The following is a 16,007-nucleotide window of genomic DNA, read 5'->3' as shown; positions in this document are numbered from 1 at the left end:
ATGATTATAAAAATGCACAGATTGTGAATTGGTTTATACCTATATTAAGATTATGAAACAAAATACAAAGGCCATCTATCTGAACACTGTATTACTAAGCTATGTCATTCAAAATAGCAAATTGTTCAAATTAAAGAAATCTAAATTAAGCTATGGCAATGCAGTAATTTCAGAAAATAATTGTATGATTTTCATTCACAGCACAATATAATTTATTAAACGGAGACAGAAAAACTAAACAGAAAGAAAACTTAACACATCTTATTTTAAAGCAAGCATTAGTAACACAAATAACTCAGTAGTAAGAACTGCATAACTTTGCCAATGATAACATTTACCTCATTGGAAGGGGAGGCAGGAGATGTAAAAATAGTCTTCCAATAGGACCACGCAAACATAACAAATGACAGATGAAAAATCACAAGGTAGACAACTGCAATAAAAATACAAGTTAGATATCAGTGAAAACTGTTAAAAAGAGCAAAAACGTAAAATGAAAAAGAGATAGGGGAATAATGCAACATTTCATTTGCCCTATTAGCAAAATAAATTTGGAGACATAATTGTAGAATATGAGATTGCACAGAACCTAGAGTAATAGTCAACAATAAATCAACAATAGGCTCATACAAAACTTAGATCAGTTCCAATTGAGTCAAATAACAATTATAGGTAGCTGGCAAACAAAAATCAGAAGTGGATTTGAAGCCTGGCTTGTAAACCAAAGTGTGAAATTATAGGTATGGATGTTGTTCTATCATAGAAACTAATACAAGCACAAAAGGATGCTCCAAGCATATGGATTACTGCAATTTAGTTTACATAGGGCTGCTCTTAAAGAATATCTAAAAGCAGTAACTGGTTTAGAATGCTGGGGCAAGTGAAGTTTTGAGTGTCTACCAGTTTACCCAAGTAAAATTGCATTGCTATAGTTGCTTTCTAGATCCAATTCAAGGTACTGGTTATCATCTTTCAAGCTCCACATGGCACAGACCCAGGTTAGTTGTGGGATGGCCTCTCACTAATAGTATCTATGCTCCTATTATGTTAGATAGCTGAGCACGCTCCAGGTCCCCTTTCTTAAATCCTGCCACCTGATAGTTGACTCAGCCTTTTGGAGTAGTCTCCCTCCTGAGATACAAGGGATTCCTTCTGTTTGAATCTTCCACCTGGCTTTTGCCCCTAACATTAGACTAGGGTATGGGTTGAATTGGAAGCTGTTTAGTCTGGAGCCTGGAGCAGGGAAGACTTCTGATTTTAGCTGTGTTTTTATGGATCATTGTAAGCTGCGTAGAATCATTATACAAGATAGGTAGCCAAATAAGTCCCGATGGAGTTTCTTGTTTTCTAGTCAATTTACTTTAAACAGCCAATATTAATTCAATTATTTGGAGACCCTGATCTTTCCATGTTTTGAAAATGACTTGTAGGAATAGTATACAAACAGACAGGCACACACACACAAAAAACCTGAGATACATAGATACATATATGAGGAATAGAAATTGCCAGGATTGGTTTCAATTGATGATGGCAACCATAGTAACTAGTAATTGCACTGGAATTTTCTCTTTGCTTTTTATTTTTTTCTGGGTTTAAAAATCAGGGCTGTCTTTTTTTTAGATAAGTATTGATAACAGTATTGATAACACAAGCGAGTTTTTCCTGAGGTTTCTAAACAGAGTTCAGAATCAAAGGTGCATTTTCCTGAATAAAGAATATGATAGCAATAGTATATGCAATTTGAGATAAGCACTATAAATATTATAAATTGTATTTTATTATTAGAAGATATGGAGCTAGAAATCATTATGTGTTGAAATCCTTGCATTCTAATGAAATCCTTTTTTAAAAATTATTTTTACTTTTAATTACATTTTTCATTTGGCTTTAAGGGTTATTGTGTTTTTACTGTTTTCCATATTTTGTCTATTGGTTGTGTTATGTGGTTGTTTTTAATATGTGAGCCGCTCAGAGTTACAAATATGAGATGTGTGGCTATACAAATTGAATACATTTGAATTAATAAAATCCAGCCTTAGTTTCAGAAAAGCTCATCCTCTATTTCACCTGGATATGCTCAGTCTGCCAACATAATCTGCTACTCGTAATTTATATCTTTCTTAGTTCTTTAATTATGAATATTTATAATAAGAAAATATTATAATCCATGAGAAACTATTCTATCCTGGTACTTTCATTCTTCTTATTTAACATCTGCATTTATATCTGCATGGAATCATGCGTTGTAAATATAACACTCAGTTTTATATCTCAACTATGGCCTGAACATAGGCTGCATCAACTGTCAATTTCTAAACAGACCAGAGTGCAATCTCAGGCAGTGCTTCACTGACTCTCAAAATGAAGTTTATAATAACTATAAATTAGCCAGGACCTGGATAGCTCCTAACCCATGCATTGTATAGTCATCTAAAATGCAAAGGACCAGGAGTTCAATTCCCAGTACAGGGTTTCAACTGCATAGAGTAATATCTTGCTACTTGCATCTGAAGTGTCCCAACAAAGCAGAGGTGTCAAAATGCTGGCCCATGGCCGGTTGCATCATGCAGAAGCCACACCCACCCCAGCTCCGGCAATGCAAAAAAAGTCATGATATGTCGCAACACGTCATGTGACACAGCAAGTTTGATACCCATGCAATAAAGGATCAAATCGGTTGTGCGGTGACTCCTGACAGTCACTATAATTGAAAGCACCTTGTGTAAAGATAATGAAATTCGCTCCTGGGGATGGGCTGAAGGTCATGTGATGCCCAGTATGGAAGCATGACATAAGAGCTGTATGTTTCTGCTCGCGGGCTTAAGGAAAGGCGGCCTGATTATATCATTCTAATTCAAGATAGCTTCTAAATAATTCTCCTAAAACCTTTTTTTTGGGAATAGATCAAGATGCTTTTTTTTAAACTGGCTTTAACATTATGTTAATCCTTTGCAATGTGTTTAAGGTATTTACTTAGAGATCCATTATTGCTATTGCCTTAGCAAAAAAGAGATTTGGAGATTTTAATCTTATACAGTTGGAAAAGATGATTAAAGAGTCACTTTTGTTTTATGTTAGAGTCCCCCCGCCCCCCAATGAACTGTATCAAGTATTTATAGCAGTTAAAATTAAATTGGGGCTACCATTTTCAGAAAAATCTGACTATAGGAGAAAGGAGATCCAGATTTCTAAGTTTTATTCCAGTTTCTGTAATTATCAACTCAGACTATTTTTCACAGCGATTGGCTAGTCTATGCATCTCGCTATTAGGAATGATTAAATAAGGATTCCTTTTCTAAATACGCATTAAGAAACTTACTTGTCACCAAGCCAAGGACTTAATTTCTTTAACGTTAGGGTAAGAACAAGGTTGCATTGTAGCACCTAAATCTGTGACCAGAAAAACCTGAAGTATATTTTTTGGGAAAGTCTGTTTCCTAATGCTGGATTGTATCAGCAAAGGTTTATTCATTCTTCTCTCCTTGGACATTAGAAAACTGGTTGGCAGACTAAGATGGGGAAAGAATCATTATTTTGCTGCTGCTTGTTATTTTTAAGTCTTTCTCTAAAAGTTTAAAGCTGCTGTTTTCACACATTTTTTTTTACTTTTTTCTCCCATTACTATCTTTCCAGATCTTATTAGCAGCACCCGTGCTAAAGAACACTTGAGTTGTTGCTACTATCATCTTTGATCTTGACAAGATATTCCTTCTAGAATCTTCCAGCCAACAAGTTCCTGATACTTAATTACAGCTGCAGAGAGTTTTGTAGAACAAATTAGTTTGCTTTTTAAACAGATAATCTTACAAAATTACAGATGTCAAAAGGAAATTTCTGATTTCCTATTCTCTAATTTAGCACCTGTTTCCTTCTTTCTGCATCTTTTCTCCATTTCCTATAATCATCTGTAATTGGCTTTTCCATACCATTTTCCACAGAAAAAAAAACAAAGAACAAAGAATCCAATTCCATTATTTTGCATTTTAAAGGCTGTTAAAGGAGAGACATTGCTGGGGAAACCAGAACATTCTGGGATGGAATTTAGAGGGAAAGAGTAAGAATATTTTTCAAATCTGTATTTTAATATAGATGATTGCTGATCTGAACCTCACAAGCGAAGTTGCAGCAATATTTAGTTTACAGAAAAAGACATGCAACCAACTCAAAACATTTGTACAATTGTCATTTGTGCTATTCATTATTTTTATTTGTATCCCACCTTTAATTTTTACAAATAACTCAAGGCGGCAAACATATACAACACATCTCCCACCTTCTGTTTTCTCCACAACAATCCAGTCAAGTGGGTTAGTCTAAGAGAGTGATTGGCCCAAAGTCACCTAGTTGACTTTCATGGCTAAGGCATGACTTGAATTCATGGTCTCCTGCTTTCTAGCCTGGTGCCTTAATCACTAGACTAAACTATCCTGCTGAATGTAGGTTAGAGGGCACACAAGTATTTATTGGATGGAAAATGGAAAGTACTCTGCATATTTTTTGAGATACTTTCTGGCTACAAAAACCTATTTTTGCTTATTTAGCTTAGCAATTCTTGTGGATGCTTGATTTGATGAACTGTAAGCTTATGCTGCTTCTGTTGCTTTAGAAAACTGAGTGATTTTAGATTTTAGGCAAGTGTCAGCAATATTTCTGTTGCCAAGATCCCACTTTTTCAACAGCTGAAGAAATCCATCACATGACTGAAAGGCATGATGCTGGAATTATCTTTTTTTCTTTCCAAAATTGAAGCAATTAGTAATTTTGCAAGATTAAACTCAAATACTCTATGACTTTACACATGCACAGATATAAAATATTTTACAAAGAAAGAATCATACCTTTTTCTCCAACTGAGGTAATTGTAACTGGAGAAAAACAAAACGAGCGTGAGTATATCTGACAATTTTAGAAATTGAGCACATTAATAAAACACAATGTATTCAAACATATTAACTTAATTGAAGAGAATGTGCATTTTGTCATTCTCCACTCAAAAAAACCTATCTATTTACATAGGTAATAACAAAACAATTGAAGGACTATGAACGTTTTTCCCTGGGGAAATGGAATGATTTTGTTTGCCTGCCACTGGCAAACAATTCCCCATTTGTCTGTTCATAGCATGTTTGCTTCTGACAAACAGACATGCTGAATCGGTGGTTCCTTCAATTGTGTTTATTTCATATTTCCTTCAAGAGATGCAGATTATGAAAATGATGAAAGTTATATAATGGCAGCAGACAAAAATTCAGGCAGAGGGCCCCAGTTTATATCATCACATCACAGCTTAATAAACTGAAATGATAACAAATCTAAGACGTCTGCCAGTTCCATCCTTTTTGGTGTGCAATAATCAAGTTATAATTTCCTTTTTAAAAAATGTTAAGATTTTTATCCCTCTTTATCAGCAAGAGGTCAAGGTGGCATAAACTGCACTGCCTGCTCCAATTTTTCCACACAATCACCTTGGGGAGGTAGCATGGGCTGAGAAAGAACAGTCCAAAGTCACCCACTAAGTTTTCATGACCGAGAATGGACTTGAAACTGTACCTCTCTGGACCCAGCATAGCCTTTTAATCCTTGCACCAGACAATGGTTTTCAGATACAGAAAAACCTAATGTTTTAAACAGATTTCAGTGTCACAAAAGTTTCAAGAGTTAAATTAAGCACCCAAGCTTTATTAGGGCAAAATGGTGAAAAATGATATTCATACCTTTCATTTTTTGATCTGTGAGGAATCACTGAGTGAGTCATTACAAGATATTTCGAAAAACCATGGGTTTGTAATCTGGTATTTACTAGTAATTGTATATATTCCTGGATAAGCCAACTCTCAAAGTTTTAACCAAAATACCATGAAAAATACACCAGAAGCAGATAAGCCAACTCTCAAAATTCTCATATGCTTTAATTTTTACAATTGTCCTATCTATGGGTAGTGTATTTTTCATGGTATTTTGGTTTAAAAATTTGAGAGCTGGTTTATTCATAGGTGGTCTTATCTGCGAATATATGTGGGTAATTTTAAAAACTATTACTGATAATACTTTTTATTATCACTATTGGTGTCACAGTGGTTAGAATGCAGTATTCAGACTGACTCTGCCCACTTCCATGAGTTTGATCCTGACAGTCTCAAGGATGATTCAGCCTTCCATCCTTCTGAGGCTGGTAAAATGAGGTTCCAGATTGTTGGAGGCAATATGCTGATTCTTTAAACCACTTAGAGCAGTGGTTCTCAACCTGTGGGTCAGGACCGCATTTGGGGTCGAACGACCATTTCATGGGGGTTGCCAAACAACGTAGTCTGCCATTTTTTCCCCTTTTCCTTAGCTGTGCTACTCCCTTTCATTCTATTTTTTGAAAGCCAATAGAATAGACTTTCTTGAATAGAGTCTAATTCTATTGGCTTTCAAAAGCCAATAGGAATTGTCCAGGCTGTCTCTGCCCTGCTGAGCCCGCCAAAAGTCCCATTCTGCAAACGGTGCTGCAAGTTGTCTGCAGCGAAGGTGAGCAGTCTGGAAGTTTCCACCCCTCCCTGCTGAGCAACTACTAAAAATGTCCAGGGGTGGGAGGCCGGCAGGCGCAGGGAGGGTTGCTGGCGCGCATGGGGCTCGGCAGGTGCCTTACCTCCCTTGGGCTGGGCCAGCTGGTGGCCCAGCCGGTGGTCGGCCTGCGCCATCTCTGCCGCTTGCCAGCTACGCCTTGGCCGGCGCAAGGGGCGGCACCACGCATGCGCAGCGCTCCCGGGCAGGGAAAGTCCTTGACTTACGACCGGTTGGGTAGTCCTCGACTTACAACCAGTTGGGGTCACGGCATTAAAAAGGTTGAGAACTACTGGCTTAGAGAGTGCTGCAAAGCACTATGAAGCAGTATAAAAGTTTTAAGTGCTGTTGCTATAATCATTAATTTTCTTTCCCTTAAATTTAACATTAATTGGTATGTTTAATATTTAGCCTTGAAATTAACACACATATTCAATAAGAAGTTTAAATACAGCTAATTCCAATGTTGTTATTATTTGCTTGATAGCTTTATCCCATATATGGCTATTCAAAACAATATTTGCAAGCTCAGTATACCTTAGCTCCATTGGATATAAGAGCTCTTAAATAATGTTTCCTTCTCAGATAATACCATCGTAGTTCAGCCTCAAAGAATACAATGGCATTTGAAAAGTACAATAGAAAAGACTATATTATACCAGTATACTGTGAATAATAAAATAATAATACAAAATCTAATAAAGATTTTTACCGTGCCTTTATTACTTCATAGCAGCAAACAGATCTAACAGTCCTTCTTCCTCCTATTTTTCCCACAACAATAACCTTGTGAACTGGATTGGATGGAGAAAGAGAGCCCAAGGTCACCCAGCTAGTTTTGTGTTTGTTGGGGTCTGATGCCATCTGAGTTTTTCAGTATTTTGTGTCTGTACTATTATTTGTGTGTGTGTGTGGGAGGTTTCCTGGCTATAAGCCACTAAAAAACTGTTAAATTACAGCAGAATATACATTTCACCTCACAAACACATTTTTAAGCCAAAGACAATATTAGCTAGATGTTGTCATCTACTGGAACAAGGATCCTAAATGCAGTAAGTTATGATTTAACACTTTGGATTGTAACTGGCAGTATTTGTGATCAGATATCCTTACAAAATAACAGACTAAATCAATGGTGTCTGAAGTAATACGGAGAGTTAATCTACATATGTTATGTCTCTTCCATAACAAAGTACACAAATTATATATATTTACATTTAATTCACATTAAATGACAGATATGGATGCCAGCAATTTGTCATTAATAAACATTCAGGAGCAACAGTTCACTATGGTCTTTCCTTTTAATCCGCCATTTTCCATTCCATCCCCATGACTGTGAAGTATCATGCCTGGAGTTTTAACTTGATCTCATCAATAGCAGAGTTACCTTGTGATGAGTGGCCCATAAATTTAATAAACAGTTAAATAAATAAAAAGATAGGTGGCAATTATCTTTGCAGTAGCATCAGATCCAATAGGTCAGGGGTGTCAAACTCGAAATGTCATGTGACGTGTCGCGATGTATCGTGACTTTTTTCCCATTGCCGGCAATGGGGTGGGCGCAGTTTCGGCATGACGCATCTGGCCCCTGGCCTGGCAGTTTGACACCCCTGCAATAGGTGACTAAGTCATTATAACACAAAATACTATATACACCATTTGAGATGCAAATCAGCCAAACCGGCATTGTACATTGAAGAAAATGTCACTACCATCCCCATCTAGCACCTACCTGCAGAGAGATAGGAATAAATTTCTCCTAGTGACAAAATAGTACTTCTCCGGATATGATTGAAATGCATTTCACACAAGCTCCAACCCCCCTGATCAATAGTGAAGGATGCTGATACTTTAGCAGTTTCTAGAAAACTAAATGTGGATTAGCATCTTGCCTAGAGCATTTTGTTTGGCTCTTTTCTTGAAATGATAGCTTAGTAAGTTTCAGTAAGCTTTGCAAAGACTTTCTTGAGGACTGAGCCATTTACGATCCTTCAAATCCAACATGGATGGAAGCCAGCAAAGCTATTGTGAAAACCTTGGCATCTTTTTTACCTACCCTGAATCATCTGTATTCCACAGATTGTGTTGGTAATAATAAGTTCTGACTTATTTTATAATAACAACTTATTTTGGAAATTCAAGCTATTGGTTGGCTCATTGATTACTTCTAGGAATAATTAAAAGCATTCCAAGTTGCTCAGAAATCTGTCAATTTTACACCTCTTTCATTGTGACAGTTTTTGTTTTTTTCCCCTTTATGTATACATGTGTATATGTTTGTGTGTGTGTGTGTGAATATATATGAAATTTATAGAAGGAAACTATTTGACTTTATCTTATCTTACAATTTCAATTTGAATGAGCTTGTTTGAGCAAACAATTGCTACTTGGAGCTTTTTTTCAAATTATGTAGGAATAATTTCTAGTATGATGCTGAGAAAGAAGGATCACACAGCTTCTCACAACTTTCCCCATATTCAATCTGAGAAGCATACTAGACAATACTTTAGGAACAGTTGGAGAAACCAGTTTTCTATTCCAAAAACATTTCTGGTAAGGATATATAGCAAACTGGAATCATTAGTTCTAAATATGGATAGAGATACAGTAATTCAAAGCAGAAGAGTTTTGAGTAAAAACCTGATTGTCTGGGTATTTATGAAAAAAAGAATGGAAAAAAGCCCAGGAAATTAAGGGAAAACCAGTAGGAATTCAAGGGGAGGGAGGGGAGAGAAGGCAGCAGGGAGATGGGGTAAACTGGGACGTGACAACTGGGAGCACTGGAAGAAAGGAAAAGAGATGGGATAATATCTTGTCCTATCTATCCTGTAAAATCCCTCCAAAGCCAAAACAGAAATATTCCAGGTTTTGTTTCTGCTGAATCACAGCTGATCTGGAATGATTTGCCAAAATTTCCAAAAGAAAAACAGTTTGTTTAGGGTTAAAAACCAAACAAATGTTCTCTTCTGTGCACATCCCTACCACTATGTTGTAAAAAAATACACAACTTACAAATTATTGCTGAAGAAAAAAATGGGAAAATAATTATCAAAAAAATTGCAATTGGGTAATGTACTGCAAGTGTACTTTACATAATGTAAAGTGAATACTGGACTTATCTAGACAACCCGTGACCTGCTGGGTTATCGTTTCAGAGATATTTCCATAACTAAATAGAGAAATAGAATGATCATGGGTGGGTTAAAAAAGCAGTGGCAGTAGGAACAACTTCCAGCTGCCTTCCCTATTGAGTTTCCTTGGGGAAAGCTGGCAAGAAGCCACCAGAAATCTCCCTTCCTTTCCCTTTTCTTCTCTTCCCCCCTCCCCTAATTCCCGCTGGCTTCCCCATTTACTTTGCTTGTGGGAAGCTTGCATGGACAAAGTCAGTGGGGAAACCAGCAGGAATTTGCAAGTCGAAGGGAAGGATGTGAGGTGCTCAAGAGATGCTGTGAAAGTCAGGGAGGGCACACGGGTGGGTGGTGTGGGTTGGAAAGGGGGCACAGGAGAAACTGTTACGCAGGTTGGGGAGGCGAGTGTGGAATGGCATGGGTCAGGAAGAGTGCATGGGGATCTCAGGGTTATGTGAGAGGTGCTTGGCAGATAAGGCATTGTACTGAACATAATCCTCTCTTGGCTCTTTGGAAATATAATGTGGCTTCTAATCAATCTGCATCTGGTTTTCAGAGTTCCCTATATATTGATCACTAGCTGTCTTTCTCAAAAAAAAACATTAACTTCCATAAACTATATTTCATTTCTGGTAAAAATTGAATTTTACCAAGCCTGAACAGCTAAACAATGATCAATCTTTAATCTTCCTACCATGCAAGCTTAGTACAATTAGGATTTCATGAACCCAATCTAAAGTCATCAGAAGAACATGAGAAGAACACTCTTCAGCAGATAAAGGTGCTTTCTTGAATTGGCTACCATACACACACTGCATAAGATAATGAATCATCTCCTCTTGACATAGCCAAATGAACCAGCACAGTATATTTGGGAAGTTGCCATGCCTAGAATAAGCACTGCTGATTCAAGAATCTATCCACACTAATGCCCTGGCACTGTAAACTTTATTATTCGCTTCCTAGAGAAAATCAACCAGTTAGCTACCTCCCTTTTCTACTCTTTTAAATGCTCAACAATGAACCTTCTTCTGCACTAATCTTTGCTACAATTCCCTACAAAGTACAACACCCTTATTCATTTCCTATTTTAATTTTAATTTTGTCCAGAATAATCAGAACAAGTATGTTCTTTTTCCAATCTTGAAAATGCTCCATTAATACTGTATTTTTGCAGTAATAAAATGATAAATATTTGGGATGGGAAAACATCTGTGGAGATTCTCAATCAGCCAGGTCATGCTTGTCCCAAAAGTGCTTTTCAAAAGGCAACTAGACTTTCTTGGGTTTTTTTCCCTTGAAAACATTTTGATTCTGAAGAACTGAATAAGCTTCTTCAATGAGAAGTAAAACATTTTCAAGGAAAAAAACAAGAAAATACAATTGCCCCTTGAAAAACTTATTTGGGACATTTGGGATGGGACTTAATAAAATAGATATTTGATCATGATCTTAATTAGCTAAGTTAAAGCAGAAGTCTAAATTGGCATAAAATTTCTTGTCTTCATTGCCAATCTCTAATCCATGCTATGCTGCCATCAAATGGTGCCATCTGTGATGGAATGCAGCTGTCTCGCCTCGTGGGAATCCAGCCTACATTCCACCACACATCCCTGTATACTACATGTAATCCTCGAGTTACGAATATAATGGAGCCTGCTAATTACATTTGTAACCCGAGGATTCATAGGAGTGTATCACGTAACTTGAACATAATCACCCCCTGCTTTCACCCACAGATTCGCTAATTGAATGTGCGATTCGTTAAGTGCACAAGGTATCTTAGGGTGAGGAAGGCCATGGGGGACCTGGTGCTTCCGACCACGCAAGACCTCCCCCGACCCACTGAGATATCTCATGCCTCCCCCCCCATCTTGACCAACCAGGTGACTTACCTTATGTAGATCTCAATGATCAAGGGAGCTGTCTCCTTTTCAGCCTCTCTGCCGTGGTTTCGCTTTGAGCAAAGGCTTGCCAAGGCCTGTAGGGACAAGAAATTGCGTCCCTATAGGCTCCGGTCATCTTTGCAAAAAGCTTTTGCTGCCAAGAATGGAAGCTGGGTGAGGGAACATGAGTTCTTCTGGGCCTCCATTCTCGTAAATGGGGGGCTGGAGGGCTGCACACACACCTTTTGGCCTCCGTTCTCATCGGCAAAGGCTTTTTGCAAAGACGTCAAAAGACTTTGCAAATGGAGGGAAGGCTTTGATGCTTCAGGCCTTTCCTCCATTTGCAAAGCCTTTTGCTGCAGATCTCATCCAGGCCTCTATTTGCAGAGAACAGAAGCCTAAAGTACCAGGAGATCATGCAAGATCAGTAGCATGACATCTTGCGCTACTGATCTTGCAGTAATTTTGGCCTCCATGCTTTGAGAATGCACTGAAAGCCTGAGCACCGAAGCAAGCCAAGAAACCAAAGGCTTGCTAGATCTTCTTAAGGTAAGTATCCACAGGTGCCTGTGGAGACCCGGCAGCAGCGGGGAGAGCGGAATAGGCAGGGTGAATGTTGAAGTGCCCTCTGTGGTCTTTCGTAAGGGTGAATGACTGCTGTGGTGCTGCAACATTCATAACTTTGGAACTGTGTCATAAGTACTTAGGGGGGGGTTATGTCATAACTTTGAATGGTCGCTAAATGAGCTGCCATAACTCGAGGATTACCTGCATTTGCAGAATATGTTAGGGAAAGGGATTGTCAATTTGATGGCTTCCATCAAACATTGCCACCTGGCAGGAAATTACTACTCTCCTTTATGTGGGCTGGGACTGGGGAAGACACCTATTTTTACAGTAGATTCTTCAGCTGCCCAAAGCAGAATGGCACCCCTCATATGACCGGCTCCTGTTTGTTTAAGGGGAGCTCACTAACTTTACACCAGAATGGGTATGAGTTGAGGACAAGATAAAGGCAATACAGAGAATTTACTTTTTCTCATGTTCATAATAGTTCTCACTTAATGATTGCAATTGAACCCAAATGTTTGGTCATAAGTTAAGTGAAGAAACAGAGGTGGGTTTGTTCTGAATGAGGGTTGACTGGAGGCTTGTAAAAACAGGAACTAGGAGAAAATAGATTTCATACTCCAGGGCCAGAGAATTCAACCCTAAGATCTAATTAGGCAATCATGTGAGGGGCTGGAGGTTATTTTAAGTGCTGTTTGCTCAATTGTATATTTCTCAGCCTATTTGCTCAGATTGATTACACATTATTAAGCACTAATATTAAAATGAAGATCATCACACTGCCATGTGATTTGCTGCAATTAAACTGTTTCTAATCCGGACTCTCCAAACTTGGCAACTCTTAAGACTTGTGGACTTCAACTACCAGAATTCCCATGCTGGCTGGGAAATTCTGGGAGTTGAAGTCCATAAGTCTAAGACAAGTCCACAAGTCTTAAAGTTGCCAGGTTGGAGACCCCTGTTCTAATCCTTAGTTTGCTGTTTGTATTAAAAAAACCCAGCCTTTTATTACTTAAAAGTTTGGTTTGAAATCTCACCCCCCAAACTGCTTAGATCTGGTAATCGGGGATGGGGGGGAGGCAAACTGGAGCCAATTATATAAAAAAAATTATTCCCAAGCAAGCAACATTTTCTGCACTGCCCACTTCAAATTCCAGAGAAGAAAGCACCTCCCTATTCAAGGAAAGGTGTTGTTGTTGTGTGAGTGTTGTGTATAAGACAGAGGGGACTAAATGGAATTCTTTCATGGGAGAGGCAAATAACTCACTCACTTTAAAATTCAGAGAGAGGGGATGTGAAAGGGATTTCTCATGAAAGGGATTGGCAGATTGATGTAGATGTTACAATTCCGTTATGTCCCACTTGTTAAAACTATTTATTTCTATGGCAAAATACCAATCTATACTTACTCTGTTAAACTATATTTACTCTATTATATACTATTCATGCTAGTGTTCAAAATAAAGTACAGTAGCAATCACAAAAAGTACTGTAGATCTTTAGTTATCTAGAGCAGGGGAAGTATGACCCCTTTATGACTTGTGGACTTCAACTCCCAGAATTCCTTAACCACCATAGCTGGTTCAGGAATTCTGGGAGTTGAAGTCCACAAATCATAAAAGGCCATAGTTCCACACCCCTGGCCTAGAGCAGTGGTTCTCAACCTTTGGGTCAGGACCCCATTTGGGATCGAACAACCATTTCACGGGGGTCGCCAAACAACGCAGTCCGCCATTTTTTTCCCCTTTTCCTTAGCTGTGCTACTCCCTTTTATTCTATTGGCTTTTGAAAGCCAATAGAATAGACTCTCTTGAATAGAGTCTAATTCTATTGGCTTTCAAAAGCCAATAGGAATTTTCCAGGCTGTCTCTGCCCTGCTGAGCCCGCCAAAAGTCCCATTCTGCAAATGGTGCTGCACCAGTTGAGTAGTCCTTGACTTACGACCGGTTGAGTAGTCCTTGACTTACGACCGGTTGGGGGTCGCGGCATTAAAAAGGTTGAGAACCACTGGCCTAGAGGAATGCAGCTTAAATAAGACATTACTAAATTTCAGCAAAATAAGAACATATCTCTGTCCTTGTTTTTGCAAAGAATTTGCATTAATCAATCATTGCGCCTTGGATTCACAATCATATCAAAATGTCAAGTACATATTATAAATTTGAGAGAACCTGATCATGGTTCACGTCATATAAAATGATTTCTGGCTGCCAGGAAATGAGAATAAAAAACAAAATAAAAATAAGTTTCCCCTTTTATTAAAGGTCAGAATTTGTCTTCACGGTTATATTGCTTACTTTCATGCATAAGTATCAGAAGATGTGAAAATACATTTTTATCACTTTAAAGATTTCCAACAGAGTATCTGCCTGGGAAGGAAGAATCCTGACTGCTTAATGGGAAGGTAAGAGTATAGCCTTATACCTCCTTTCATATCAGCACACTTGACACAATAACACGAACATACCTTATAATAGTGAAAAAATATTTTTGCACAGCATGTTAACTGTCTCACGTCTGTTCATTCAGGTCTGGGTAATAATGTGAGTGAGAGGAGACAACAAATATATGTATTTCAATTTCCTGAGATATTGCTGACTGCTAAGTGATAGAATTATTTTAATTCTATCAATCTTAAATCAACCATAAACTTCTGCATATAGAAAGTCGTCAGCATCTGTTCTTGGTACATAATGTGTTTAATGCAAGTTAGTTATCTGAACCTATTTTCATACTGAAGATTCAGCATTAAAAAAATGACTGGACCAAGTAACTTTCATTCTCCTTCCAAAAGTAGTTTATCTGAAGCTAAAACTACTTTAGTAAACAGTGTCAATGTAAGCTACAATCTTTACATTATAAAAATAAGGGCATTACAAATTTCCTAAAAGGATGACTCCTCGAATAAGTAGGTATATGGCATGTGAATTTTGAGAGTTGTCTCAACAAATTTTGAAGCACTAGATTGGAGAAGGCATTTGTACATATGGTAAAAATGATTACATCAAATATTAATTTCCACTCATATATTTTATACTACTGTACCTTCCCTCTGCTTATTGCGACAAAATTTAATATTGGTTACTCACATTTATCCAGGGCTATTCATATGATATCTCTTTCTGTTGTCTTCCTTAGCGCAAAATGTAATCCAAAAAAACCCATGAGGGCAAGGATAAGGGTAGTTTTACTTAAGAAGTCTTCTCTAGTACCATAAATGTAGACAGTGCTTTCTATGTAATAATAAGATTAAAATTTTATGCACCTATTGTAGAATTTGCAATCAAATTGTGGATAAATAAAAACAATATCTACTGTGGACTCTTCTTATCAAATTCAGGCCAGTTTGAAGTCTTTTCAGTAACATTCAGGTCAATCAGTCTTGACCAACCATATGCTAGTTTCCTGAGGTTAATGGAATACATTTTTATTAAATTTATGCTGCCAAGAATGGAACCACATCTTACCCATATACCTATTACAAACTAATTGGAACTGGGTATGCAAAATGTTTTGCACAAGTAATATATTACAGGCTAGATTTAATCATCCACGAAATCTCAAATCTAGAATCAGATCCTGCTTTAATACTTTGGTTTCTATATAGACTTTAATTTACATATTCCTATTTTAGATGATATCAGAAAATCATTTTGAAAAATCATAAAATGTTTGCAGAAACTGAGAAATATGTTAGATCACATATTTATTTATTTATTTATGAGACTTATATACTGCTTTAAGTGCAAGCACTCTCTAAGCGGTGTACACCAGTAAGCAATGTATATATATATATATTTACATTGCCCCCAACAATCTGGGTCCTCATTTTACCTACCCCGGAAGGATGGAGGGCTGAGTCAACCTTGAG

At 37.6% G+C, this 16,007-nt stretch overlaps 1 protein-coding gene across 3 annotated transcripts in view; it reads right to left on the bottom strand.

Moving 5' to 3' along the window:
* The window catches only part of ZDHHC20 (zinc finger DHHC-type palmitoyltransferase 20), a 52,593-nt gene that overhangs the window by 31,434 nt on the left and 5,152 nt on the right, over nucleotides 1–16,007 (bottom strand). For all 3 annotated transcript variants that reach the window (XM_039351462.1, XM_039351460.1, XM_039351461.1), the window contains exons 2-3: nucleotides 4,842–4,868; nucleotides 339–433 (exon numbers count right to left, since the gene is read on the bottom strand). In XM_039351462.1, the coding sequence (XP_039207396.1) occupies nucleotides 339–398 (60 nt within the window). In that variant the 5' untranslated portion in view covers nucleotides 399–433; nucleotides 4,842–4,868. The remainder of the gene's footprint in view (nucleotides 1–338; nucleotides 434–4,841; nucleotides 4,869–16,007) is intronic.

This window comes from Crotalus tigris, unplaced genomic scaffold (assembly GCF_016545835.1).
Source record: "Crotalus tigris isolate CLP2741 ecotype Arizona unplaced genomic scaffold, ASM1654583v1 scf7180000018371.15429387391:27106975, whole genome shotgun sequence".
NCBI lineage: Eukaryota > Metazoa > Chordata > Lepidosauria > Squamata > Viperidae > Crotalus > Crotalus tigris.
Note: the sequence above shows the minus strand (reverse complement) of the source record. Positions and strands in the feature narration are given on the sequence as shown.